Source organism: Arvicanthis niloticus, chromosome 2 (assembly GCF_011762505.2).
Source record: "Arvicanthis niloticus isolate mArvNil1 chromosome 2, mArvNil1.pat.X, whole genome shotgun sequence".
Taxonomy (NCBI): Eukaryota; Metazoa; Chordata; class Mammalia; order Rodentia; family Muridae; genus Arvicanthis; species Arvicanthis niloticus.
The window spans coordinates 9,531,333-9,556,920 of NC_047659.1; the positions used below are offsets into that span (position 1 = coordinate 9,531,333).

Here is a 25,588-nt window from a genome sequence, read left to right on the forward strand (position 1 = left end):
TCTCCAGGTCTGACCCTGTGGATCCGTCACTCATTGTGTTTCTGTCAACATTCAGAGATCAGTGTTTACATGGTTTGAAAACTCATGTGAGACACAGATAGATCCATGAAGAGGTGAATAAGATGCCAGGCTCATCCTTTTGCAGCAGGAACTCACACAGAGCAAGGGCAGTGGTGGTCTGAATATGAACGGCCTCTGAAGGCTCTAGTATTCAGATGCTTGGTCATTAGGAAGTGGCACTATTTGACAGTGATCAGGAGGTGTGGCCTTGTTGGAGGAAATGTGTTACTGGAGGATAGGTTTTGGGGTTTTAAGCTCAAGCCAGGCTCAGGGTCTTTCTCTTCCTGATGCCTGCAGATCCGGATTCGGATGTGGAGCTCTTGGTTCCTTCTCCAGCACCACGCCTGCCTGTGAACTGCCACGCTTCCCACCGTGACAGTAATACACTAAACCTCTAAACCTGTGAGCCAGCCCCAATTAGAAGTTGTCCTTTATAAGAGTTGTGTGGTCATGGCGTCTCTTCACAGCAACAGAAACCCAAACTAAGAGAGGCACCAAGGGCAGGGGCACTGCAGAAGAAGCCCCTGGGCCAGGGTGGGGCATGCTGGAGGGTGGCTGGATACAAAGCTATTCTCAGAGATTGGGGGACTTCTCACTCTAGATGTCTGCATTTATCCCATTCTATCCCCTAGGGAGGTGCTCCCCATGAGCGTGGAGAAGGACTGATGGTATTCCATGAGGAGGTGCTCCCTATAAGCCTGGGGGAGAATTGATGGCATTGCATGGGGAGGTGCTCCCCATGAGTGTGGAGAGGGACTGATGGCATTGCATGGGGAGGTGCTCCCCATGAGCCTGGGGAGGATTGATGGCATTGCATGGGGAGGTGCTCCCCATGAGCCTGGGGAAGGACTGATGGCATTGTTCACTCTGCCCTGGTGAGAAATGGAGCCAGCAGTCTGGCGTTTCTGTCTGTTCTCCACATACCTTTCTGGCCTGCTGACTTGGAGCAAGCCACTTTACCTCTGGGAGCTTCAGCTTCTCCAACTGGGGTGGATAATAAGATCCCTGAATTTCAGGATCCCGAGGCAATGGAGCGAATTTCGGTTGAGAACTGACGAAACGGCCCTTAGCATAGCTCCCATAGTACCTCACTCTCCCCCTCCAAAGGGACCCTGGAGTCTTAGGAAGGTGGCAGGGGCTGTGGCTGGATGTGATAACAAGACATGGGCTGGGAGGCTGTCACCCACAAGTCAATTGTGTCCAGCAGGAATGACCAAATTAAGGCCCTCGGTCAGAAGGATGCTTGCTCCAGAATGTAGGGATGGAGGCAGGATACGAAGCTGTGCTCACCCAGCTCTTCCCACCTCTGTCCTCTCGCTCTCACACTGTGTTTATTTATAGGAAGAGGCACAGGTGGGCGGCAGCCACTGGGAAGGTCACATGATAAAACACAGGGTCTCACAGCCTGGAGCTTCTGCCGAGCATGCTGGTTCCCAGGAGCTCTGAGCTGGGGTGGCAGGTGGCAGGCCCACCGTGTTATGTGTGTTGGTGTGCTGTGTTAGATGCCTGCCTGGCAGTCTCCTTTACAAGAGGATGTGAATGTCAAGCGGGGAAGAGCTGCCTGGAGGACCATCCAGCTGGGGACAGACAGAGGTAACAGGATTCATGTACTGGAATCCCACATTCATTCACCCACTCATCGATGTTCACCTGACAGGTGTAATGAGCTGGACCCCAGGGACATGGGGACAATTCAGCAGGATGCCTGTGACATTACTGAAGACAGAAATAATGGGAGCTGGGGAGGGAGCAGGTTACAGAATGAAGATGCCTCGGTCAGTAGCCACTTAGAAAATAGTGACGGAAGCCACTATAGTAATTGTATGGTTGCTGGAGTGGGGGAAGGGGTCTGTAAAACTAAGACAATGCAAGACTTCAGTAACCAAGACACTGGCATTATTGTTATTGCTACCATCACCATCATCATCATCATTTTGAGCAGGGTCTCTTGTAGCCCAGGCTAGCCTTGAACTTTAGTAACTGAAGATAAACTCACGCTTCTGATCTTTCTGCCTTCACTCACCAAGTGCTGGGATTACAAGCATATCCCACAATACATAGTTTTATGTGGTGCTGGGGTAAAATCCAGGGCTTTGGGCATGCTAGACAAGCACTCTGGTAGCTGAACTGCAACCTCTAACCGTTACCACCACCACCATCACCAACAATAACAACAAACAAGGTTTTGTTTATGGGGCCCTTGTCTGACCTAGAACCCTCTACACAGACCAAGCTAGCTTTAAATTTAAAGCAATTCTTGGGCTTTGGCCTCATAAGTGCTAGGATTACAGGCTTTAGGCTCTGTGCCTGGCTGGACCTCATTAACCTGAAAAGCTCAGGGTAGGTCTGGAGAGATGGCTCAGTAATTACAAGCATTTGTTTTTGCTAGAGGAGCCAAGTTCGAGAACCACAACTGTGCACAATTCAGATCCAGGCATTCAGCATTCTCCGTGGACCCCCAAGCTTGTATGTGGTGCACAGACATACATAGGTGCAAAATATATATATAAAAAATTTTAAAACACAGTAAAAATGACAACTTTTCTCCAACTAAAACACATTTCATGCAACACCAGTCAGACTTCTGGTTGGATTTTAGAGGCAGGGGGAATTTAACAAAATTCTCTATTCAGGCTGGAAAAAAAATGGCAGAATCTGGAATTGGCAAGTTTTCTTTACTTTCTGATTTTGGGGTACATTGGACATAACTAGAAGGAGCAGGTTGGACCCTGGAACAAAGCAGGTATTGACATAGATCCACCAAGTATAGGAGTTTATTCTTTGATAAAGAGGCTTTCACAGTAGAGGAACGGGCCAGGGAGATGCCTCACTGAGTAAAAGCACTTGCTTCAGAGCCTGATGACCTGAGTTGGACCCCGCAGAACCTAGTAAAGGTGGAAGCAGGGAACAGACCCCACAGCTCTGACCTCTGACCTCCACACCCACACTATGGCACACATATTTCCCACAATACACACAAAATACACTAGTAATCAAAATAAAATTAAGAGACAAGAAAGATTTCAATGGGTTTTCTCAGTCTTCATGAAGGTCTTTTTTTTTTTTTTTCCAAAAAAAAATCTTTTGGGGGCAAGAGGAATTCTGCCTGCAAGAAATTGATCAAAGATGATTAGTACCAAACAGGAAAAGAAAGTCTCTCATCCCATGATTAAGTCTTCCAAAGCAATCATTGCAAATTAGACAGAAAAACAAAAGTAAAAATCTCTCTTGAGACCACTACACAGCTATTCCCTGCCCCCGACAAAACTCAGATTATCTATAATATATATGGAGTTTGGGAACCTGCTGAGTTCACACCATGTTATGTTGTCAATGTTTAATATCCTTTAAAAATCTAATTTCTGGTGGTTATGCGCTTTCTATAGGCACATACCATGGCTTAGTTTTTTCCCTCTGGAGTTGATTGCCTTCCAGGCTGTTGTTATACGTTTCCAGAAACAAACGTCCTGGCTTTTAAAGTCTCCTTTCTCACGGTTTTCCTGGACTACAGTCCTGCAAGGGGGTTAGTGGGGCAAAGGGCAAAGGGCAAAGGGCAAAGGGCGTTCAGAACCTTGATAAGGGCTTGGCAGCTGTTTGCCTTGAAAGATGCGCATGCGCAGTAAGCTCCTGATGGCTTCCCATCTTCGCCAGCACCAGCATTATTTTTAGTTTTCACTTTAGCAGCTAGCTAAGCTCGCTGTGTACTGGCGTCAGTGCTAAGCATTATGTAATATCATCTTCACACACACACACCCGGGAGGGGACACTTATTTTGCAGATCAAGAGAACTCCCCCAGTCCCTAATGGTCGCAAAGCCAAAAGGCTAAGGTGATCCTGACTCCACCTTCGCTACCTGCGCGTGTGTTTTCATCAGGGCGCAACATCTATCTATCTATCTATCTATCTATCTATCTATCTATCTATCTATTTATCTATCTACTTATTTGCCGCAGTGTCTCACTAGTCCAGTCTGACTGAATACCGAATTTGAGATTCGGTAGCCTCTGTCCCGTTTTTTTTAACTTTCAAATAATAATAACTATTTATTATTATTATTATTATTATTATTATTATTATTATTATTATTATTATTATTTCTACTCAAGATCTTGCTGGCTAGCGAGCCCCCTGTTTCTGCCTCCCGTGTGCTGGGTTCACGGAAATTTCCCGACCTGTGAATTTACTCCTGTTACTAGCCCCTTAGATACCCCTATCCTTCAAGGACAATTAAGCCCCACCATCCAAGCTTCCTAAACACGCAGACCTCAGCCGCCGCCATTCCAGCGCGCTCGCTCTGTCCAGGTTGAACCAATTTAATGCTATTAATGCCAACAACTGTGAAACAGGTCGCAGTGCAGTGGGAAAGCCCATTACATCGGGGCGAGTCCCTTGCCTCGGGTTAGCGCAGTCACCGGACTGCAGCAATAGTGATTTGTCCTCTGCGGACCCTAGCGCCACCGTGCGGCCAGTCCTCACAGTCTGCGTCGGGCGCGAAGCGTGGGGATGAACAAGACCAGTGGGGTTGAAGGGTGTCCGCAGTGGCAGGACCATTTTAGGGGCAGGATAAGAGCGCTTAAAGAAAGTAACTGGGCCAGACGTGGTGGCAGAGTCCAGCGGATTTCTGTGAATTCGAGGCCAGTCTGGTCTATAGTAAGTATATGGCTACATATGGACACATATATAGCCATATACGTCCATACGTAGCCATTACTACACAACACAATGAAACGGAAAAGAAAATTAGGGGCTGGAGAGCTTGCTACGTGGTTAACGTTTGTTCCTCTTCCAGAGGACCCAAGTTCGGTTCCCAGAACCCCAAGGTGAATTACAACCATCCACAAACTTCTTCCTAGGGATCAGATGCCCTCTTTAGACCTCTGTGGGCACCAGGCACATACAAAGTACACATACACATATGCAGGCAAAACGTTCATACACATGACACATGAAATAAAAATAGATCTTTGAAAAATGGGGGTGGGGCAGAGAGTTCAGTAAGAGCACTTGTTCTAACAGAGAAAGTCACTCACAAGACATTTCACAAATATTCCATTATTCCAGTTCCAGGATGTGCATGATATACATGATATACAGATACACTTACGAACAAAACACCCATACACACAAAACAAATCTTTTTTAAAAATGTAAAAAAAAAAAAAAAAAAAACAAGACTTTTTTTAAAGCTGAATTCACAACACATACGCGCGTGCGCGCGCGCTCCCTTCACGCCCGCTTGCTCCGGTTCCAGCCCTACGCGGGCTCGGGCTCGGGGGACAGTGGTGGCCTTGAGGAGGTCAGTTAGGATCTGACCGACCGCCCTTCTGTCCCACTGCCGGATAAACAGACGAGACGACCGTGGAAACTCAGAATCGCCCATTCCCGATGCTGGGGCCTGGGGACCGGAGCCTGTGCTGTCCGGCGCTTCCTAGCACCTGGGAGCCACCGCGGTTCTAGCAACTGCAGAATGGTCGTGGTCCCCGCGGCGTGACCTGCACGCGAGGCTTGTTCACCGGGTCGCGGCGTCCCCGCTGAGGCCTCCGGACCTCCAGAGGGCGCTCCGCACGGGAGTGGCCAGCCGCTGGGCCGCGGAGTGTCCCGGCCACAGTCGGGTTCCGAGCAGCCCGGGAGTTCGCGAGCCCACCCAACGAGGCCGCTCGTGCCTTTCCGTTTTCGGCTGTCGTGGATTGCCGGGAGGTGAGGGGGGGCAGCGTGGTGCCCGCCCCGGAAGCGTCAGTGGAGGAGGGCTGGGCACCCCGGGGAGGGTGGACCGCGGGGATAGCGGCTATTTGCAGAGAGGCTACGGGCTTTGTGGACTGGCGAGGCCACAGATCAGTTAAGTGGCATTGGATATATCTGCGGGGGTAGGGGGTGGAGAGATGAAGGGCCACGGAGGGGCGTGGGGATATACTGTGGTGGACGGAAGCTTTTCCCGTCCAGCGTTCACGGATTTAAGTGACACAATGTAGGGAGAAGACAGCGGAATCCAAAACAAGCAGGTGTGCTCGGGAAGGGGCTGGCACCAGGAAGTGAAGAGTAGAGTGACTGACAGGCTGAAGGTGGGAGTGGAAAAGTGTGATCCGGTTAGAAGGTTAGACCGCCAAAGTTGAAGAGATGGGAGGGAAGAGAACGAACTGAAGGCAAGAGCGTGTTTGTGTATCCTGTTCCAGGCAGCTGACCGGAAGAACTGGTAGGCCCCGGGGACAAATTCGACGTGCTCTTGGCGGGGCTGGGACTGTGTAGCGCTGAAGCTCAGCAGGCATTATGCTGGGGTGGGGGTTTTGGGAGGGGAGCGGAGCTGGATTGTCTCAGAGCAGTGATCTGACCCTGCCCACCATACTTTCGTCAGCCACCATGTTCAACCAGCAGCTCCAGCAGCAGCAACAATTGCAGCAGCAGCAGCAGCAGCTCCAGCAGCAGCAGCAGCAGATACTCCAGCTCCAGCAGCTGCTGCAACAGTCCCCACCACAGGCCTCCTTGCCTATGTCTGTCGGCCGGTGAGTTTCCACTTCTGGGAGCGGAGTCTGAGGTCTGACGTTCAGACCCGCATTTTGGAGCCTGGCTCCCCGTAGTTATTTTCGCCATCCCCACTCCCTCCCCCCAGAGGCATCTTGTTTGAGTATAAAACGTCATCAGTTTCCACCTTGGAGGGATCCTCCATCTGCCATTGAGAGGGAGAGACTGGAGGTGAGGGACCTCCGGAACCCCTCTGACACCCTCCTTCCTTCACACAGGGGCCTCTCCCAGCAGTCAACCCCACAGCAGCTTCTGAATCTCCAGGGCCTCCACTCGACCTCCTTGCTCAGTGGTCCCATGCTGCAAAGAGCTCTGCTTCTACAGCAGTTGCAAGGTATGGTGGTTCCCCGCAGCCCTCTGTCTCATCCTATCCCACTCATTACCAGTGCTCACAGTGGCCCTGACAGCATCCTTATAGACGAAGATACTAGGGCTCCCGGGAGATGGAGTCCACAAGCCACTTGACTGAGTACACGGTTACCAGGCTATGGTGCTGGCCAGTCCTGACTCTACTGATAACCCTAAGGGGAGGCACACCCACAACCCCCTCTACAAATGAAGACAGCAACCCGAGGCCCAAGGACCCTGTGCCCATAGCCACAACACAGGAGGAACGTGGTTCAAGAGCCATCACTTGGCAGCCCTACCAGGACCACAGTGTAGACAGCCTTTCCAGCTGATTTTCAAAAGATACATGGATAATTCCAGAGAAAAAGATCCCACGTCAGGGCACAATATATACATATACACGCCACCTTTTCTTTTTCCGTTTTAAAGGTTATGCTTGTCATAGTGAAAATAACATATTAAAGAAGAAAAATACCAACAATACAAACCCAAGGGGGGCTGGAGAAATGGGTCAGAAGTCAGGAGTCCTTGCTGCTCTTCAGAGGACCTCAGTTAGGGTCCATCACTCCCATGGGGACTCATAATGCCTGTAACTCCAGCTCCCGGGGGATCCGATGCCCTTTATGGCCTCCAAGGGCAGCCTCTAATACAGCACAGAAATTAAAATTTAAGTTAAATTAAAAAAAAAAAAAAAGTCATCAAACCCAAATGGTAGGAAAACATTCCCTCATTTCTGGAGGAAATCATCATCCTTTCATTATGTTTCTTTCAATTTTTTTTTTTTCCTAGAGAGAAGCTTGGGAAGTTGGTGTGTGATTATATGATTAATACCAAAAAAAGAAAAGAGTCCATGTCTTGTTTTTATTTTATTTTCTATTTTGCAGTGCTAGAATTTTTATTTTTTTGTTTTTTGTTTTTTTTGTTTTTGTTTTTTTTTTTTTTTTTTGATTGAGACAGTGTCTTACTCTAGCCCTGGCTGGTTTAGAATTCACTATGTAGACCAGGCTGGCCTTCAACTCACAGAGATCTGTCTGCCTCTGCCTCCCTTCCATACTTTTAATGGAATTAAAAGTATGCATTGATATATTTGGCCTTGCTTTGAGACAAGGTCTCACTCTGTAGCCCAGGCTATCTCGGAACTTAGTATGTAAGCTAGGGTGGTCTTGAACTCAAAACAGTCTTCCTACCTCATCCTCCAAGGGCTGGGGTTATAGGTGTGAGCTGCCACACCCAGCCAGTGTTCTGATTCAATCCAAGTTATTTGTGATAGCTTTTAATTTTTCACTAGAGGGATATGTGCCCTTATGGAAACCTCAATTATCCATTTATTTCTCCCAACCCCTTTCTCCTTTCTCTTCTCCATCCTAAACACCACTGTGATGAACATGACATCTGAGACTCTTCTCACAGTAGATCCCCAACACAGAATGACTGTGGGTCGGGGATGGATGTTTGATGGCTTTTGATAAGTATTGCCAAATTACTTCCCTAAGGACTGGACCAGTTTGCAATGCCACCAGCCACGTATGACAGTGCCAGCCTCACCATGCCTACGGCAGCATTGGGTACTCTATGCTTTTTTATATATACCTCTGTGAATGTGTATGTACGGATATTCACTAAGTTGGTTTGCAAAGGCTAACGCTGTGTTGTGGACGTCTTCATTCCCACTTCCACGTGCTAGTGCGGCTAAAACACATACCAAATATTTGCATGTCATTTTGTGACTTGTCCATGTCCTTTGTCCGTTCCTGCTTCGGGGCTTCCCATCTTCTACCTTACTGTTTATGGGAACTGGATGGCTCTCTGGGACTGTGTCTATGTCTTTGTTGTACCTGTTTATCAGATACACTAATTCTCATGAGTTTGAATCCTCATTTGACAGACATGGGGAGGTAGAACTGGTTTGCTTAAGGTGCCAGAGGTAGTCTGGACTTGAATTCAGCCCTCCGCACAACTGACCTATACCTTTAAGCCTGTGCTGCCCTCCCCTGCATTGCCCCTGAATCTGGGCATGAATGCCAACTCTCTTTCATGCTTTGGGCCTTCCCTTGGATTAAAAAGAACTGAATCAGAGGAGATGCGGTTCTAGGACAGAGGTCTCTAGGGACACAGACATCAGGGAAGGCCTCCCGAATGGGAGATAGGAAAGACTTAAAGGGAGGCCCTGAAGGATGCTGGGAATTAGTGGAATACAACATCTTCTGCAGAAGGTGCAGCATGTTCAAAGGCCCTGAGGCAGGGTGATCAGAGGACTGCCCAGTGACATGTTTCTAGAGCTTAATGTGGGACACATGAGGTGGGTGGAGCCAGACCTTGCCCCGAAAGGAACTGGAAACCATAGAAGGCTTTGGGCAGGGATGAGGTCAGAATGCAGCTTTAAAGAGGTCCCATTTGCTGCAGTTCTTGGGAGGGATGATGTCTTCCAGAGAGGGAAAGCCTGCTTGGAAAGACACATGGATGTTAGAGTTGCTAGGACCTGATGATGTCTATAGAGTGTGGAGGATGGGCTAAGTACAGAGCTAACAGGTATCTGTCAGGGGGCTTGGCCAAGCTACATCTCTGTTTTGTGTCTATGTTAACAGCTGCATCTCCCTGCTCCCTGGCAGGCTAGAAGGCTGACACAGTGAAAGGGTGCCTTGCTCAGTGCCAGAGCCTTCTCTCTCATTGATAAAGAAAATCCTGTGGGGGGACAAAGTACTGAACAGTAGCTTGCTGGTCCTCCTGTGTCCCTGTGCTGGGTCTCTCACATACCTGAGGACCTTACTGCATGTCTGAGAGCTCACACACCCAGATGGAGCAGAAAACCTACCCTAAGTCCTTTCTCACTTGTGCCCACAGTGGGCCTTGGCTTGGCTTTACTTTTCCTCTGCTCCCCTGGGTAAGAGGGTCCCCTCAGAAATTATCTCTGACTGGGGGACTGAACCCCTGATAGAATCTTGACTATTCAACCATGATGTGACCTCTCTTCTCACCTCCTCCCCACAGGCAACCTTCGTGGTTACAATGTGACAGCCCCAGGCCTAGCAGCTCCCAGCCTCACACCACCCCAGATGGTCACCCCAAATCTGCAACAGTTCTTTCCCCAGGCCACTCGCCAGTCCCTGCTGGGGCCTCCTCCTGTTGGGGTCCCAATAAAACCTCAGCTCAACCACTCAAGGAGGAACTCCCAGAAACAGGGCAGAACCTCCTCTTCCACCACCCCCAATCGCAAGGTGAGTGGTGCTTTGAGTGGAGTGGCTGCAGTAGGAGAGGGGTGGAGGGGTACCCCAGTGTCAGCCCAGCTCCACGTGCTTGGGCTTGCCCTGGCCTTTGAAGGCCATGTTCCGTCTTTGTGCCTCAGTGTCTGTAAAATGAAGGTGCCTAACATCTATCATCTCCTGTATCTTTATGGTCTCGATGTGACTTTAGCCAAACCCAAATACCGTATCTATGTATTATTTCTCTCTTAAACAGGTTTTTCTTTTTCTTTTCTTTTTCTTTTTTTTTTTTTTTTTTTTTTTGGTTTTTCAAGACAGGGGTTTCTCTGTATAGTCCTGGCTGTCCTGGAACTCACTCTGTAGACCAGGCTGGCCTCGAACTCAGAAATCCGCCTGCCTCTGCCTCCCAAGTGCTGGGATTAAAGGCGTGCGCCACCACCGCCCAGCTTAAACAGGTTTTTCATTACTTGATTATTATTTATTTTCATGTGTGCCAAGGTGGGCATGTGGAGGTCAGAGAACAACTGTGTAGATCTCTTTCCTCCTTCCACCACATGGGTCCTAGGAACAGAACTTGACGCCAGACGCCTTCACCTGCTGAACCAGATCAGTGGCCCTTAGTGCTATGTCTCTTTACATCAGCAATGTCTAGTAGAAATAAAATAAGTCACATATCTGATTTAAACTTTTGGATAGCCACCTTAAAAAGATAAAAAGGCCAAGGTACTAGCATCCATAATCCCAACACTTGAGAGGTTAAGGGGCAGAAGATCGTGGCACCTTCCAGAACATCCTGCGCTATGTATGTAGAAAGACCTTCAGGTTTTAAAAATAAAATTAAAAAGAACAGATAAGTTAATCTTACTGCCAAGTATAGGCAAGTACACTTATAATCCCAGAACTCTGGAGATGGTACAGGAGACTCAGAGATCTAAGGTCACCCTCAGTTACATAGTGAGTTCTAGGCCAGCCATCCCAAGACAGTTGGAACAAAAATGAATATAATACAATGAAACATTTAAATTAATCTAGTATTTTAAAAAATACCATTTTGACCTGTATTAAAAAATATAACAAAGGAGCTGGGCAGTGAACACTTTTAATCCCAGCAATTTGGAAAGCAGAGGCAGGCAGAGCTCTGAGTTCGAGATCATCCTGGGCTACAAAGTGAGTTCCAGGAGCAGTCTGGGCTACACAGAGAAACCCTGTCTTGAAAATACCAATCAATCAATTAATGACTCAATCAATAAGATCTTGATACCCTCTTTTGCTTGATGATGGATATTTGTTAAGAATCAAGTTCTTATCTCCCAAACTTCAAATACCTCGGTGCCCCCTATGATGCCCAGATTGGTCTTAAATTTCTCAACTCAAATGATCCTCCTGCCTCAGCCTCTCAAGTTCCTAAAAATACCCTTATATTTCATCATGCCCCCATTTTGTCCTTAAAAAATTAAAAACCCCACTAAATCTAATCAGTTACTTATTATCACAACAATGCGTCACCATCAAATGTGCTGCCTATGCTTCCGTCTTAACCAAGACTCCGTATTCCAAGTGTTTACCTGAGGCTAACGGGCATCATGTGGGGCAGGCAGCTTTGAATGTTACATTTAAGCACAAGGCTGTGGCTCCATGGTAGATTACAGGCTTGGGATGCTGGAGGCTCTGGGTTCTCCAGAGAATAAGAAAGCATTGTATCACTGCCTAAAAGTTTCAAGAATGTGTAATCCTCAACCCCAGAACAAAAGTGTCAGAGTGCCAGAGGGTTTGGGCCTGACAGCTGCATCTGAGGAGCCCAGTCACATGGAGTCACACACACAGGCACTCTGTCCCTGTGTGTCTTTGCACTCTATGCACAGGGTCCACTCCCAAGAGTATGTAGGGCAGGAAGGATGTTCTTTACTTAATTGCTTTGTTACTCCTAGATCTATAGGAAGGCCTTTCCCTCCAGAGGAGGACTCAGCCTTTAACCTTAGGATTAGGCCTGGCCCACCAGGGTCTTGCTCAACCTGTGCTTCTGTTTTACATATAGGAAAACTGTAGCTGGCAGACTGGAGTGGTTGAGGTAGGCATAGAGCCCAGGCCCTCTGACTCCCTGTGTCTTCCAGGGCAAAAACTCGGTAGTGTCTAAAGGGCCTAGAGTCCTGATGTGGGGTACAGATGTGTTTCCCATCAGGACTAGAGACCTTAGCAGGATGCAGGAAAGTTATAGATGGCACCTACGGGCTTCCCACAGTGCCTGAGAAGTAGCTGGAGCCCTGTACCCACCATAAGGTGCTAGTCAGCAGTGCAGATGTGGCATCTGTCTTTCTGTGGGTTTTGGGTGTGTACGTGTAAGAGATGTTAATACAATAACCCAAAAGCGATTAATTAAGACTGGAAAGAAGTGAGACCCTGTCTTCCAACAAACACAGCAGCAAAACCCAGGAAATATTACTAAAGGGGTCTAGACCTGGCCTGGGTAGGACTTTCCTGCAAGAAGCTTTGAGGCTCTAGTTAAAGGCTAGATGCAGGAAGAGGCAGCGGGTGTGACCAGAGAAAGGCCAGGGAGGATGCACTGAGACAGGCTAAAGGTAGGAGGAAGGCGAGGTTCAGAAGGGAAAGAGGGAGCAGTCCAGGGCCTGAGAGTGGGAGGGGTGGACAGGTCCAGCTTAGGATAAGGAGAGTCCCACGACCAGGAGACCTGGGGAGGCTTCAAGCCAAAGGCTCTCTCTGGCTGCTTGTGGAACAGGGAGTAGGAAATCTGGATGACTAGGAGCCAAGAGACTTTTTTGTGTCTCCCCAGCCTGGATCAAAAAGCTGGATGGACACCTCAGACTTCACGACTTCAGCCAGGCCCCTTTAGTCCCTTGAGATGGTGATGGTCATTCTTTTCTTCTTCCTTCATTCTTTTTTTTCCGAGACAGGGTTTCTTTGTGCAGCCCTGGCTGTCCTGGAACTTGCTCTGTAGATCATGCTGGCCTTGAAGTCACACCATGCCCTGGTGGTGACAGTCGTTTTTGAGTAGGAGGGTATTTGCAAGTGAGGTGTAGGTTTAAAAAATGGTTTCTGAAGCCGGGCAGTGGTGGCGTCCACCTTTAGTCCCAGCACTCAGAGGCAGAGGCAGGCGGATTTCTGAGTTTGAGGCCAGCCTGGTCTACAGAGTGAGTTCCAGGACAGCCAAGGCTACACAGAGAAACCCTGTCTCGAACAGTCCCCCGCCCCACCCCCACCCACCCAAATGGTTTCTAAAAAGAAGCAGGATTCTTCTTCTCAGACGGTGCCTCTGGAAGACAGGGAAGACCCCACAGAGGGGTCTGAGGAGGCCACAGAGCTCCAGATGAGCACATCTGAAGGTGAGAGACAAGGGCTGCTGTCCTTCACTAGGGACATCAGGGCAGGGAAGATCTTGGTGGCAAGTAATCCAGGGCCATCTCCTGGAGCTATGTTTCTTCACCTGCCACCATTACAGACCAAGACTCCCTAGTCTGCCCAGATGGCATGGTGAGTGAGCCCCAAGAGCCTGAGCCTGAGCCCTTTGAGGCGTTGGAACCACCAGCCAAAATGTCCAGAAGGTAAGTGTTGCTGGCCACGTGCTGGGACTCAGAGGCCCGGAACTCACCTGTAAAGTTAGGCCTTGACCTTGACTTGGGGGAGGGGCACATTCATCCCTAGATTACCTGGGGGTGAGCCACCCGGAAGCCGAGCTGGGCAGCCAGGAGGAAGGGGTCCTTGCAGAGTACCTAGGTGGGGCCAGATTTATAGGGCGAGTTAAAATCAGGTTGCAGTTTGGAGATGGAGGGTCACTGCCCCTGCGTTTATTTAGGTAAAACAGACCCAGATAGCTTTAGAGCTTCCCACATTCCACAGTGTAAGGAGAATTAGGATTAGGAACTGGGTCATAAGTCTCTCGGAAGGTAGAGCTTCCGTCCTCTTGGATTCGCTTGCTTGTTTTGTTTTTTGAGACAATCTCAGCTGACCTGGAACTCACTGTGTAGACCAGGCTAGCCTCAAACTCTTCAGAAGAGATCCTCCTGTCTCTACCTCCCTATGGCTAGGATCAAAGGCATAGACCACCACAACTGGCTTTTTGATTATCTTTGGATCTTTGCTAGCTCAGAGGAGTCCAACGAGAAAGGCCCTGCAGGGCAGCCACAAGCAAGGGTCCAGCCTCAGACCCAGATGACAGCACCAAAGCAGACACAGACTCCAGATCAGCTGTCTGAGCCACCAGAAGCCCAAGTGCTGCCGCTTATCCAGCCACAGGTTCTGCAGATCCAGACGCAGCCAAAGCTGCACAAGCAGGCACAGACACAGACTTCTCCAGAGCACTTAACGCCCCAGCAGAATCAGGTACAGTCACAGTCCCCATGGCAGCCACGGGAGACAGACCCACTGAAGCCAGCTCAGGCACAGACCCAGCCTCAGCCCCTCTGGCAGGTGCAGCCGCAGAAGGAGGCCCAGACATAGACACATCCACAGGTATCTGCCCAAGCACAGTCACAGGAGCAGACATCAGAGAAGACCCCGGATCAGCCTGAGACCTGGCCACAGGGGTCAGTACCCCCACCAGAGCAAGCGACAGTTCTGGCCTGTGCCACAGAACCTCGGCTATCATGTAACGCTGCAGAAGCTAGGGGAGGTGAGCAAGTGTGGACTCCCCACTTGATCCAGCTCTGCCAAGCCCTTCTTTCTCTGATCTGGCATTGTCTAGTCTTGACTGAGGACTGAGAGTTGGGCCTGGTGTACAGATCTGGGACTATCCCCATCTTGGACTTCAGGTTAATATCTGGACAGAGAAGCCAGCTCTTAAATCCAGATCTATCTGGACCCCAAATGGTAGACACTCTGGGAAAAGAACACCTATGTCATTTCAGACCCCGAGGAGGCCTTGCCAGAAACAGTAAGTGCCCCGAGCAGTGAAGACAGGAGCCGGGAAGCATCAGCTGGTGGCCTGGACGTGGGAGAGATGCTGGGGGTGCGTAGATGCCAGTGTACACACGGGAGGGCCTACAAGCCTGGCAGTGGCGTGGTGTCTGCTTGCCCCAGGCTACCTAAGGACTTCTCATTCTGTTTACACACGTGTGAAAAGGACTTCCTGGTGCCTGGCGGCATGGGTGAGCCACATGGTGGTTCCTCTGTGGTCGTATCTTTTTTCTTATGCTCTTGATGTACTTTTGGTGGCAAAAGTCCCTTCTTGTCCCAGCCAACTCCACACTAGAGCTGCCATCCCTTCTCATAGTGATGTCATTTCAGTACCTTTGTAAAAGCATCCTTGTGGGATGCGGGTCCCAACGCTACCTTATAACAAAACTTTAAGTCAACCTCTTTTCTTCTTCAGGTCTCAGTTTCCCCATCATGTGAGTGGTGATGTGGGTTGGACTTAGAATTAACCAGAGCTGGGTCAAGAACAGTGCTATACGTCTTTAATCTAGTCCTAGGGAGGTGGGGGCAGGCTGATCTCTGCGAGTTTCGGGCCAGCCTGGTCCACACAGTGAGACATATATTCAATCTAGGTTCAAATCCTGACCATTGTACTCTCTGTGTAGGTTTGGGCAGTCACATAACCTAACCTAACCTAACCTAACCCAGAGGGTAGAAACTGTCTCTGCATCTGCTGTAGATGTGGGGGGCTGGGAGCTCCCTGAAGGTCACCATCCTGCAGAGTAGCAACAGCCGGGCTTTCAACACCACACCCCTCACGTCTGGACCTCGCCCTGGGGACTCTACCTCTGTGGCCCCTGCCCTTGCCAGCACACCCTCCAAGCAAAGCCTCCAGTTCTTCTGCTATATCTGCAAGGCCAGCTGCAGCAGCCAGCAGGTACTCAGGGCAGAGGAGGAGGGCTGGGCCTCTGAGTTTGCCTTTTCTACACTGCCCGTGGCCATACATCTGCTAGACGCATTTCCTGATCAGCTGGTAGAACAGGTTTTTAGGGTCTAGGAAAACCTGGTTCAAATCTGCTGTGACCGGCCATCAAGGTCTCCAGAAGTAAATTCCACCCTTGGGACTTTTCCTCCATGTTCACTGAGGGCGGCCAGGAGCTCACCCTCACTGTGCGTCTTAGGACTCAGCACTTGACACCCAAGCTCTGCGTCCAGTTCTGGCCCAAGCAAGTGCGGCATTACTAATGATAGTGGTTACTTAGGAGACTGAGGCAGGAGGGTCACCTGGTCAACTTAGTGAGAGCCTGCCTCAAAATAAAAACGTTATTAAAAAAAGAAGAAAGAAAATAGAAGCTTGGGATATAGCTCAGCCATTGCTTAACCTGCGAGAAGCAGAATGAATGAATGAATGGATGAATGAATGAATGAATGAATGGTCTTGGCTGGGACTACCGATTTCTTCCAGCTGCTTGGGGATTTTAAACAAGATCATGTGAGCACATGAGTTTCACATTAACCTGGGCAAGATAGAAAGAACTCAGTGTCTTTAAATTAAACAAACAAACAAACACTTAAAAATGATCTATTTACTTTGCCCCTATGTCTACGTACCACATGGGTCTGATGCCTACAGGAGCCAGATGAAGGCACTGGATCCCCGGCAGATGGAGTTACATGGTCATGAGCCACCATGTGGGTGCTAAGACTTGAACCCAGATCCACAGGAAGAGTAGCCAGTGCTCTTAAGTTAACTCTGAGCCATCTCCCTAGCCCCCAACCCCAAAGTTTCTTTTAATGCTCTTATATTATTATCAGTAGCCATTGTTACCTCTGTGACTGTGGTCCTCATTTGAGCAGGGCCACTTAGAGCCACGTTCCTTATCAATAAAGCAAATGGATATATATTTCCTCTATGCCTCAGTTTACCATCCCTGCCCTGACCTACACTGAGCTGTATAAAATAATGCCAGTTGTGGTGGTACATGTTGGTAGGACATGTGGGAGAAAGGGAGTTGGGAGGAGCAGAGGCGCAGGGTGGCCATGACGCTGGAGTTGTCCGTCCCTTGGCTGTGGCTCATGAGAACTTCTGGCACATTCATGCTACAGGACTTCCAGGATCACATGTCAGAGGCTCAGCACCAACAGCGGCTCGGGGAAGTGCAGCACTCCAGCCAGACCTGCCTGCTGTCCCTGCTGCCCATGCCTCGGGACATCCTAGAGAGAGATGCAGAGTGAGTAGGGGCTGGCAGAGGCTCATGTGTTAGGCAGCCTCCCAGGCCAGGCCCTGAACAGACTGGCTTCAAGGTCTGGTTGGGAGGTAAACCATCTGTGCATACCAGTAACTCCAGTTTTGACCATCAGTTTCTGTAAAATACCTTGATGATGTGTGGTGTAGTGATAGTTTCCTAAGATCCCTTTCAGGTAAGAACAGTGTGACATCCCTATGGAAGGGAGGGGAGCTGTAATACAGAGCCCTGCCCCCATTGATCTGTGTGCTAGCCCCAACTAGAGAGGAACAGTGGTAAGGATCAGGTCATCTTGTGACCCTGAATCTATCCATTGTCACAGGGAATGTGGTTGGTCTGGAATGTCTACCTGGAATCTGGAGCTAGCACCTGGTGTGAGAAGCCTTGGTGGGAAGCTATAGGGTCTGCCAGGTCCCAGTGGGGTGTCACAAGCCTGCAGGGCTGGAAAGCGTCATTGCAGAAAGCTGAGCCATATAGATGTGGGCTCTGGGAGATAAGGGTTGTGTCTCCTGGGGGAAGCTGCCAGCTTCCGGGGGAATCCAGAAACCTGGATCGATCACTTAGGAAGCCTGACAACTGCAGAGCATCAGCAACAAAGCCAGATGCGGTGGCATTTGTGATCCCAGCACTTGGGAGGCTGAGACAGAAGGCACAAGGGTTTTAAGGCCACTTATATAGTGAGATCTTCTAGTGAGCTGACTTATTCAGAATGACAGTAAACCCAGCTGAAGAAAAGGGTGACACAGTTGTCTGAATCAGTGATGGTTCACGGAGAGCAGGGACTCTTGGCTGCTCTGTGTTTGCCTGGCTGACAGGGAGCCCCTCCCGTCTGTTAGCTCTCACTTACAGGAGAGTCAGGAGCCGCTACTCTGTCCTTTGTCTTTTTGATGCTATGACTAGGACCCTGGCCCCTCATACACCCTAGCTTCTAAAGTGCAGCACCCTTCCCTTCCGGAGCACTCTGGGAGAATATAGCATCATGCACTGCTTGCTTTTATCGCCATCAGAGATCCTCCGCCAAAACGCTGGTGCAACACCTGCCAGGTGTACTACGTGGGAGACCTGATCCAGCACCGCAGGACACAGGAGCACAAGGTACGAGAGTCACTTGTGCTGCCAGGGTCCCTGTGTGGGACACATCCAAGCCGGGGTGGGGGTTGGGGGTGGAAGTAGGGGTGGGGTCTATTTTTGTCTCCATGTGACTGCTATGTGGTTTCTGGTGAGTCAGCCATGTTCCTCTGTGGGCTTTCCTTTGCCCATCTGTTCAGTGTAGGCACCTGCTATTCAGCCCCTAGCTTATTGGGGCATCTCTGGCAGCTGTCCTCCTCCTATCCTGCCTCTGTTGCCACCCGCCATCCCACATAGTGCAGAGAAGTGGCTTTGCATGTCCCAGTGCAGGGGGCAGAGCTGAGCTGGGCCTGCAGGTTTGAGAGGTGAGGTCTCATTGGGCCACTGATAGGCTGGCTTGTACCTGGGGGTGCTCCAGTGCACCATCTGGCCTACCCGCCTTTCCCCAGGTTGCCAAACAATCCCTGAGGCCCTTCTGCACCATATGCAACCGTTATTTCAAGACCCCTCGAAAGTTTGTGGAACACGTGAAGTCCCAGGGACACAAGGACAAGGCCCAGGAGGTAACCCTAGCTATCCAAATACAGCATGGAACCTTACCCTGAGATCATAGAGCAGGTGGGGGGCCTAGAACCCTCAGGGGTGTTAGGTGGCCCACAGCCAGCCTAAGCCCCTCATGCATTCCTCTGGCAGCTGAAGACACTTGAAAAGGAGACAGGCAGCCCAGATGAGGACCACTTCATCACCGTGGATGCCGTCGGTTGCTTCGAGAGTGGTCAAGAAGAGGATGGGGATGATGAAGAAGAAGAAGAGATTGAGGCCGAGAAGGAATTCCGCCCGCAGGTGTGTGGTGCGGGCTGTCAGTGGCTGCTGGAGCCCAGACGACACGCTGGCACTGAGAAGCACTAACACGATGCAGATATGGGCTGTGTTGTGTCACCATAGAAATAAGCACAGAGGGACAGGTGAAACATGCAAGGGCCTTAAAGGCTGGCTGGGATAACGACGGGGAGAAGAGGGAGGGCAGAGGTGTTGAACAGGCACACAAGCCATGCACAGCAGACTGTCCATGGTCCTGCGAGGCTTTGACTAAGAGTTTCCTGCTGTTTCTGGACAAAGTGATAGAAATGCGGGTAGATTGGGGGTGAGGAAGGGAGGGCAGAGGCCTAGGAGTTATATATAGTCCAGTGCCTGCCTATGCATACGCAAAGCCCGAGATTCACCTCGGGAGGTGGGGTCATAGCGACTCCAGCAGGAAGGAGTCTGAAGCAGGACTGAAAGCTCCAACCGTCATGTGTGATCACGATCCTGTCTTAGAAAACAGTCAAGGATGGAGAGAGGACTGGGTGGCAAATAGCATGTGCTGCTCTTCCAGGGAACCTGGGTTCAATTCCCCACACCCCTCTCAGGTCGCTCATAACTGCCTGTACCTCCAGTTCCTGGAGTCTGGACACCTCAGGTACCCACGCCCCCACACACTCAAACATATTGAAAAAAGCAGCCTAAGAAAAGAAGGGTTTATTTTGGCTTGGGAGAAGGAAACCCACAAAGCATACATCGGAAGGACATATGGGAGGCAGGATCAGTGTGTGCCAAGGCTGAGACGGCCACCCTCAGCCACCTGCAAGCTGGGGGAACGGGAACGGTTGTACCCTGGAGACTGGGTGGGCTGCAGGTGCCTGACCTATGTCCAGGAGGGACCCGAGGTACCCCGTCTGAGTTCTTACTCCCTCTCCAGGTGAAGTCGAAAGAAACATCTTCAGACCAATGGAAGGGCTCTGAGACGTACAGCCCCAACACGGCCTATGGTAAGCCCCCAGCTAAGCCCCCCGTCTCAGCCACAGTATTGCAGTCAGGCACCCCGACCTCTGTTCCCACCTAGAGCAGGTGTGGGGGACTTGGTATGCAGACCCTGCTGTCTGTCCGCAGGTGTGGACTTCCTGGTGCCAGTGATGGGCTATGTCTGCCGAATCTGTCACAAGTTCTATGACAGCAACTCAGAATTACGGCTCTCTCACTGCAAGTCCCTGACCCACTTTGAGAACCTGCAGGTGAGTGGTCGTCTGACTGCCCTGCCTAGGGCCACAGCCTCTGTCCAAGCCAGCAGCAATCTCCTGTTGAACCAAGCCAGTTCCCAAACATAGTCTCACAGAAGGGAGGGACTTGGGATTGGCTCTTCCTGTGGTGTGCGTGTGCATATGCGTGTGCGTGTGTGTGTTGGAGCCTGTGCCTGGGAATACTCCAGAACCTCAGGAGAGGATAAGCACTTCACACAGGGTCACACAGCAGATTCATACTGTTTGGGCTCAAGTTGGGAAGCAGCTAATGACCAGGAGTGCCCTGGGCTAGGCCTAACTTTGAAAACTTTTGTATCCAGAAATACAAAGCCAAGAACCCCAGCCCTCCTACCCGGCCCGTGAGCCGCAAGTGTGCGATCAACGCCCGCAATGCCCTGACTGCACTGTTTACCTCCAGCAGTGGCAGCAGCCGCCTGCCCAGTTCCCAGGACACAGTGAAAATACCCAGCAAGGTGAAGCCTGGATCCCCGGGACTCACTCCTCCTCTTCGGCGCTCAACACGCCGTAAAACCTGACAGAGGGGCTCTGGCCACTCAACCTGACTAGGGCCCAATCTGCTAACGCTTCCTAGGTATCCATGTGGAAATGTTCACGTGGTTGGTATTTTTACTCAAAGTCTAATAAAAAGTCAGTAGTTTGGCTATGCAGTCCCCACCAGCACTGTGTCAGGGTGGGCAGGAGAAGGGCACCCAGTCTCTCTGGACACAGTATGGTGGAGGACCAGGGAAGCCAAAATCAGGCTCCCTGAGATACCGGGGATCATGGATAGTACTGCAAGGCATGTCCCTTCTCTGAGCCTCAGTTTCCCTGTCAGTATATCAGGACTGGGACAGCAGCTTGGGAGAAAATCCTTATGGCTGGTGACCCTAGGAGATGGTCTTGCTCCTACCCTCAGGTTACAGATGCCTTAGCAGGATCATGTGACTTGCCAAACCTCACAGACTGGCAAACAGCCAGCCTCTAACCAGCTGCACCTCACAAAAACCAGAGTCAGGCAGAGTTAGTATTGGGGTGTCCTTGCCACTGAGGTTCAGCTCTTGGTTCACCAAGGCAAAGCCCTCCAAACCCAGAGACAGATGCAGTGAAGGGGCCCATCCTTAGCTCTGCTGGAGATAAAGACAGCCTGGCTCAGTCAGTACCAGCTGGAAAAAGGCAAGCCAAAAGTGGAAGGCACCAAGGTTTACTGTCAGATCCTAGAGGTGGTTACCCTGGTGAAAGGCCCTAGCACTCGGGGAGCCCGACTATCTCAGAGTCGCACAGTGTGCCTACATCAGCTGGGAGGCAGCAGCTAGAGGGCAACACCAAGCAAGGAGGAAGCTCTGACCTCACCGACACCCTCAGGATCAGAAATGAAAGGTGGCTCAGAGCCCCAGTTCAATAACATGACCCATGGGTCATGGTCTCTGCTCCATTTCCCTCCAGTGGCTACTGGGTCCTCATCCTGGCACAAAGAGAAGAAGGGGGCAGTGGTGTGGGAGACATCTTTAATACAGACTCTCAATCTGGGTGGAGGGGAGAGAGACCAGGAGCTGGGAAAGCAGACAAGTGGGTGAACTGTAGGGCTGTGCCTGGCTCCAGGAAAGGTGACGGGCAGTGAGTGGGAACTGGTCCAGGCTGGTAGACCCACTAGGATCTGGAGGCCAGTACCTGAGATGGTGTCTAAGCCAAATAGTATCTACCCAGGCCAGAACATGGCCTAGGGAGGTGAGGGTAGGGCCTGGTTGGGGGGCTTCCAGCACCTAGGGGCTGGCATCACCAGTGGCCTCCCCAAGCTGTTGCTGAAATTCCAGGCGCGTCTGCCGGTTGGACTCCAGCAGCTCCTGGAGGCGGGCATGGAGGTGGTCATTCTTCTCCTCCAGGTGGTCCAGACAAGAGTTGATCTGATCCAACATAGAGTTGATGGCAGCGTACTCTGGGAGGAAGGGAAAAGACAGAGGGAAGATCTTGTGTCTCCTCAGGGCTGACAGACTACAGCACAAAGCACTCTGCCCTTCATAGCTGCTTTGTCCGTCTCAGGCCCTTTGAATAGACCAATGGCCCTGCCTGGAAGGCATTGGGTGGCACTCGTGTCCTTCCCTCTGGGATGGTCACCACTCATTTTCAATTTAGCTCTCATAAAGGGGAGCCTCCCCGTGTCCAGCACTACATCAGGCCTCTGCCCTGCTTCTCCAGCCTCCCCCTCTCCGCAGCAATCCTTCAGGGATCACTGCTGTGGTCATTTGGGTGCTGGCCTGTGCTCTGTCCCCTACTCGCACTCTGCTATAAAGCTCTAGAAGAGGTGACAGGTCTTGTGTTCTCTGCTGTCTCCCCAGTGCCCTCAATGACACAAATAAGCACTCACTGAATGAATGAGTGAATGCATGAATTCATGAAGCCCTGGCTTTCCAGTCCCTGCTTTTGCTCAACTGTCTACCATCTAGAATCCATCGGCCACAAAAACCCTTCAAGAACCAGCTCAAAATCTTCGATGTCTTCCTTCCTCTGAGAAGTCTTCCCCGTCTCCTTCCTCTATAGCTTCTTTGACCTGCCTCTCGGCAATGCTGTGTCCCCTTAGGACCCAAGGTCTGGGTCCGTGCCCACTGCGGGACCCACTTCCGAGCCAGCCCATGACTCAGAAGCACTCCGCTGCCAACTTGGGAACAAAGGGACGAGGGATGTATCTGATGGATTTAAGGACGAGGCCCAGGGAAGGCGACGGGGACATGAGTGTAAATCTGCTACCTCTCAGGGATGGTTCCCCTGACCCAAAGAGGCTACAGCCTCTGACGGCTGCTAGATCTTAAAGTCCAACTTCATGGCATCTAGTGATGCCCAAAACTCAGACTTGGGTCAGAGACCCTTACAATTGAGTCCCAGAACTGCTCTAGCCCAGCCACTCCTTAGAATGGGGTGGGGACTCTGAGGGTTCCAGTAAACTGAGAGGTCAGTCAGGGCCTGGCCACAGCAAGTACTTAATGGATAGTTGTCCAGATCCATCCTTTGCATTTTGTGGCAGGCTAGCAAAAGAGCTAGAAGACGTGATATCTACCGGCTCCATCTATGTCCAGGGTACTTCTTAGCCATTGTACCTGTTCTGGGACAGCCTCTTTCCCACCATACCAATGTCACTCAGAGGGGGAGTTACGCCACTCCCTCACCAAGTCCCCTCATGATGCTCACCACGGCTGCCAGCAGTCGCTGTTCCCCAGCAGTGCCCACTAGTGACCCACCACCTGCCTCCAGGTGGACAGCAACCTTTATTAAGAGCAGAACCCAGGTGACGAAAATATTCTGAAACTGTTGTGACAATGGCTATGTTGTGAATATATGAAACTGCAGAACTGTACAGTTTAAATGGTACAATCTATAGTGTGACCTACAGCTTAATAAAGTTTTTATAACAAAACAAAAGCATACCCCATCCTTATTGCACAGTAAGTACTGCCTGCCCTCTAGGTAAGGTACCAGACTTGACTTCACTCAAAAACAAAAAACAAAAAACAAACGCTTTCAGAAGGAACTTGTACACTGGAATCTTAGAAGCTAGCCATTTCCCATTTTCCCATAAATCCCGACACACCTCCATACAGAAGATGCCAATGTGACCAATATTGCAGATGGGAAAACTGAGGTTCCCAAACGGGCAAAAAAACAGTCTGTAGGCTGATGTGTACCCTGAGGTCCTTCTGCAGTGTTGTGCACCCAAACACAGTACTCAGTAAGCAGGTCACACCAGCAAAGCCAGGTGGCTGAGGTGCTGACTCAGCATAGTGGGGCGCCCACCTGGCCAACACCTCCTGCAGAGCCAATGCAGGACCCGACCCCCTCTTCAGCAAGGAAAGTGGCTGAAGCAAATCCCAAACCCACAAGCGTTTCTGAAGCTGCCTCAGTTTCCCCACACGACACCAGAGCTGGTTAGCGACAGACAGTTCTCCAGTACTGCAGCGCTCAGGGATCCGTTCGCTATTGCTCTCCATCGCCTCCGAGGTGGCTGTGGGGACAACTCCAGAGCCACTCGGGCAGAGTGAGACATCTCCTCAGTCCCTCCCACGCCCCATCCCCGCCCGATTCCAGATCTTAGGACAGTACTCCTGGCAAAGTAAAGGTCGTCTCAGCAACAGCCTCCCCTCCCCAGGTCACCTGCTTCCCCGAAGCTGTCATTCTCGCCTTCCGTGCCCACATCCACTGGCATGCCTAGGTCCCCGTTGGGGCCCGACATTGCGGGCTTGGGCGCCGCAGAGGCCACGCGAAGATGGAACTCGGCGATCGTCGCGCGGAAAGCCGGCGCTGGGCGGAAGGTGCAAGCAGCTGATGGAACACCGGGCCGGAAGAGTGGAACGCAGCGGCGCACCGGGGCCCGCCCTGAGCCCCGCCCAAAGCCCCGCCCCTGGGCCTCCGCGCAACCACGCCCTTAAGCTCCGCCCCCTCCTTGCTTCGGCTCTCTGTCACGCCCACAAACATGGCCCCGCCCCGTTCGCCCTCAAGCTCCTCCTTCTCTAGCTTCCGAGCCCCGCCCCTCTCCAGGCTGCAATGGCCTTCGGTCAGTGGAACGCGAGGACGCGCCGAAGGTCGGGCAGTAGAGACCTTGGCCCGCTAGAGCTTGAGATGTGTACGAGGCTCCATCCTGTTGCTTCTGCCCCTCTGCATGGTCGGAATCAGCACCTCTCTTCCCCAGTAACCAGGAATCTGCCTTCTTCCTATTTCCCCCTGGTGCTGCCAAGATGACCCACAACCCCTGTCCTATCTTGTCCAATCTTAGCCTCATATCTTCTCTTAAGGCTCTCAAAGGCTACACTTTTCGGGTGAGATCAGATTCCAGCCCAGGACAGTAGACATAAAGCCAATCGGTTTGATTCACGCCAATAAATATGACATGGGTTGGGAAGGAGTGTGAAGCGCTGTGTCCGGTTCCCAGTACAGAAGAGGCTTGGTGTACTCTGATGTAGCTGCGCCTGGGGGCCGTGGAAGGTCTGTGTGCTAAGTGTCCCTGCTTGTGGCGGTCCATCATGGAAGACTTCATGATAAAGATCTCAGCAGTCACATTCCCCCACTCCATGAACACTGAGAGGGGAAAAGAAGCCTGTACAAAGTCAACCTCCTGAACCGCTTGTGGATTGGACCCAGAGGAGAAATCTGGGATCCAGCTCTGTGTCAGGGTGGTGTCTCAGGACCAATCACTTACCAGGACTTCTATAGCTGTAATGGCCAGGACATCCCCATGGCATCA

At 50.9% G+C, this 25,588-nt stretch overlaps 2 protein-coding genes across 8 annotated transcripts; one reads left to right on the forward strand and one right to left on the reverse strand.

The window, feature by feature from the left end:
* Positions 1–5,620: 5,620 nt before the first annotated feature.
* Ciz1 (CDKN1A interacting zinc finger protein 1) lies at positions 5,621–23,772 on the forward strand. Of its 7 annotated transcripts, none has more exons than XM_076928495.1 (19): positions 5,621–5,757; positions 6,030–6,250; positions 6,410–6,557; positions 6,795–6,910; positions 8,418–8,489; positions 9,913–10,139; positions 13,369–13,462; positions 13,579–13,681; positions 14,222–14,459; positions 14,589–14,748; positions 14,984–15,084; positions 15,730–15,927; positions 17,097–17,221; positions 18,244–18,331; positions 18,754–18,867; positions 18,998–19,147; positions 20,043–20,112; positions 20,234–20,355; positions 20,682–21,023. In XM_076928495.1, the coding sequence occupies exons 3-19, from the start codon at positions 6,415–6,417 to the stop codon at positions 20,895–20,897; spliced, it is 2,337 nt and encodes a 778-aa protein (XP_076784610.1). In that variant the 5' UTR covers positions 5,621–5,757; positions 6,030–6,250; positions 6,410–6,414; the 3' UTR covers positions 20,898–21,023. The 7 variants fall into 7 exon arrangements, with proteins under 7 accessions (XP_076784610.1, XP_034350257.1, XP_034350259.1 ...); XM_034494368.2 differs by lacking the exon at positions 5,621–5,757 and adding an exon at positions 22,695–23,772 and having other exon boundaries at positions 5,760–6,250; positions 13,384–13,462; positions 20,682–20,834; XM_034494366.2 differs by lacking the exon at positions 6,030–6,250 and having other exon boundaries at positions 5,625–5,757.
* On the reverse strand, positions 21,976–24,710 carry Bbln (bublin coiled coil protein). The gene is made up of 2 exons (XM_034494371.2): positions 24,502–24,710; positions 21,976–22,294 (listed from the first exon to the last, which is right to left on the reverse strand). Exons 1-2 carry the CDS (start codon positions 24,578–24,580, stop codon positions 22,122–22,124), a joined length of 252 nt encoding a protein of 83 aa, XP_034350262.1. The 5' UTR covers positions 24,581–24,710; the 3' UTR covers positions 21,976–22,121.
* Positions 24,711–25,588: the final 878 nt, after the last annotated feature.

Bases quoted from the DNA above. Each gene is read 5' to 3' on its own strand.
- Ciz1 (XM_076928495.1), top strand. From the start codon at position 6,415: ATGTTCAACCAGCAGCTCCAGCAGCAGCAACAATTGCAGCAGCAGCAG. The intron at 13,682-14,221 runs GTAAGTGTTGCT...GATCTTTGCTAG, and splicing joins CCAGCCAAAATGTCCAGAAG to CTCAGAGGAGTCCAACGAGA. The intron at 18,868-18,997 runs GTAACCCTAGCT...TTCCTCTGGCAG, and splicing joins ACAAGGACAAGGCCCAGGAG to CTGAAGACACTTGAAAAGGA.
- Bbln (XM_034494371.2), bottom strand. From the start codon at position 24,580: ATGTCGGGCCCCAACGGGGACCTAGGCATGCCAGTGGATGTGGGCACG. The intron at 22,295-24,501 runs GTGACCTGGGGA...CCTTCCTCCCAG, and splicing joins TGACAGCTTCGGGGAAGCAG to AGTACGCTGCCATCAACTCT.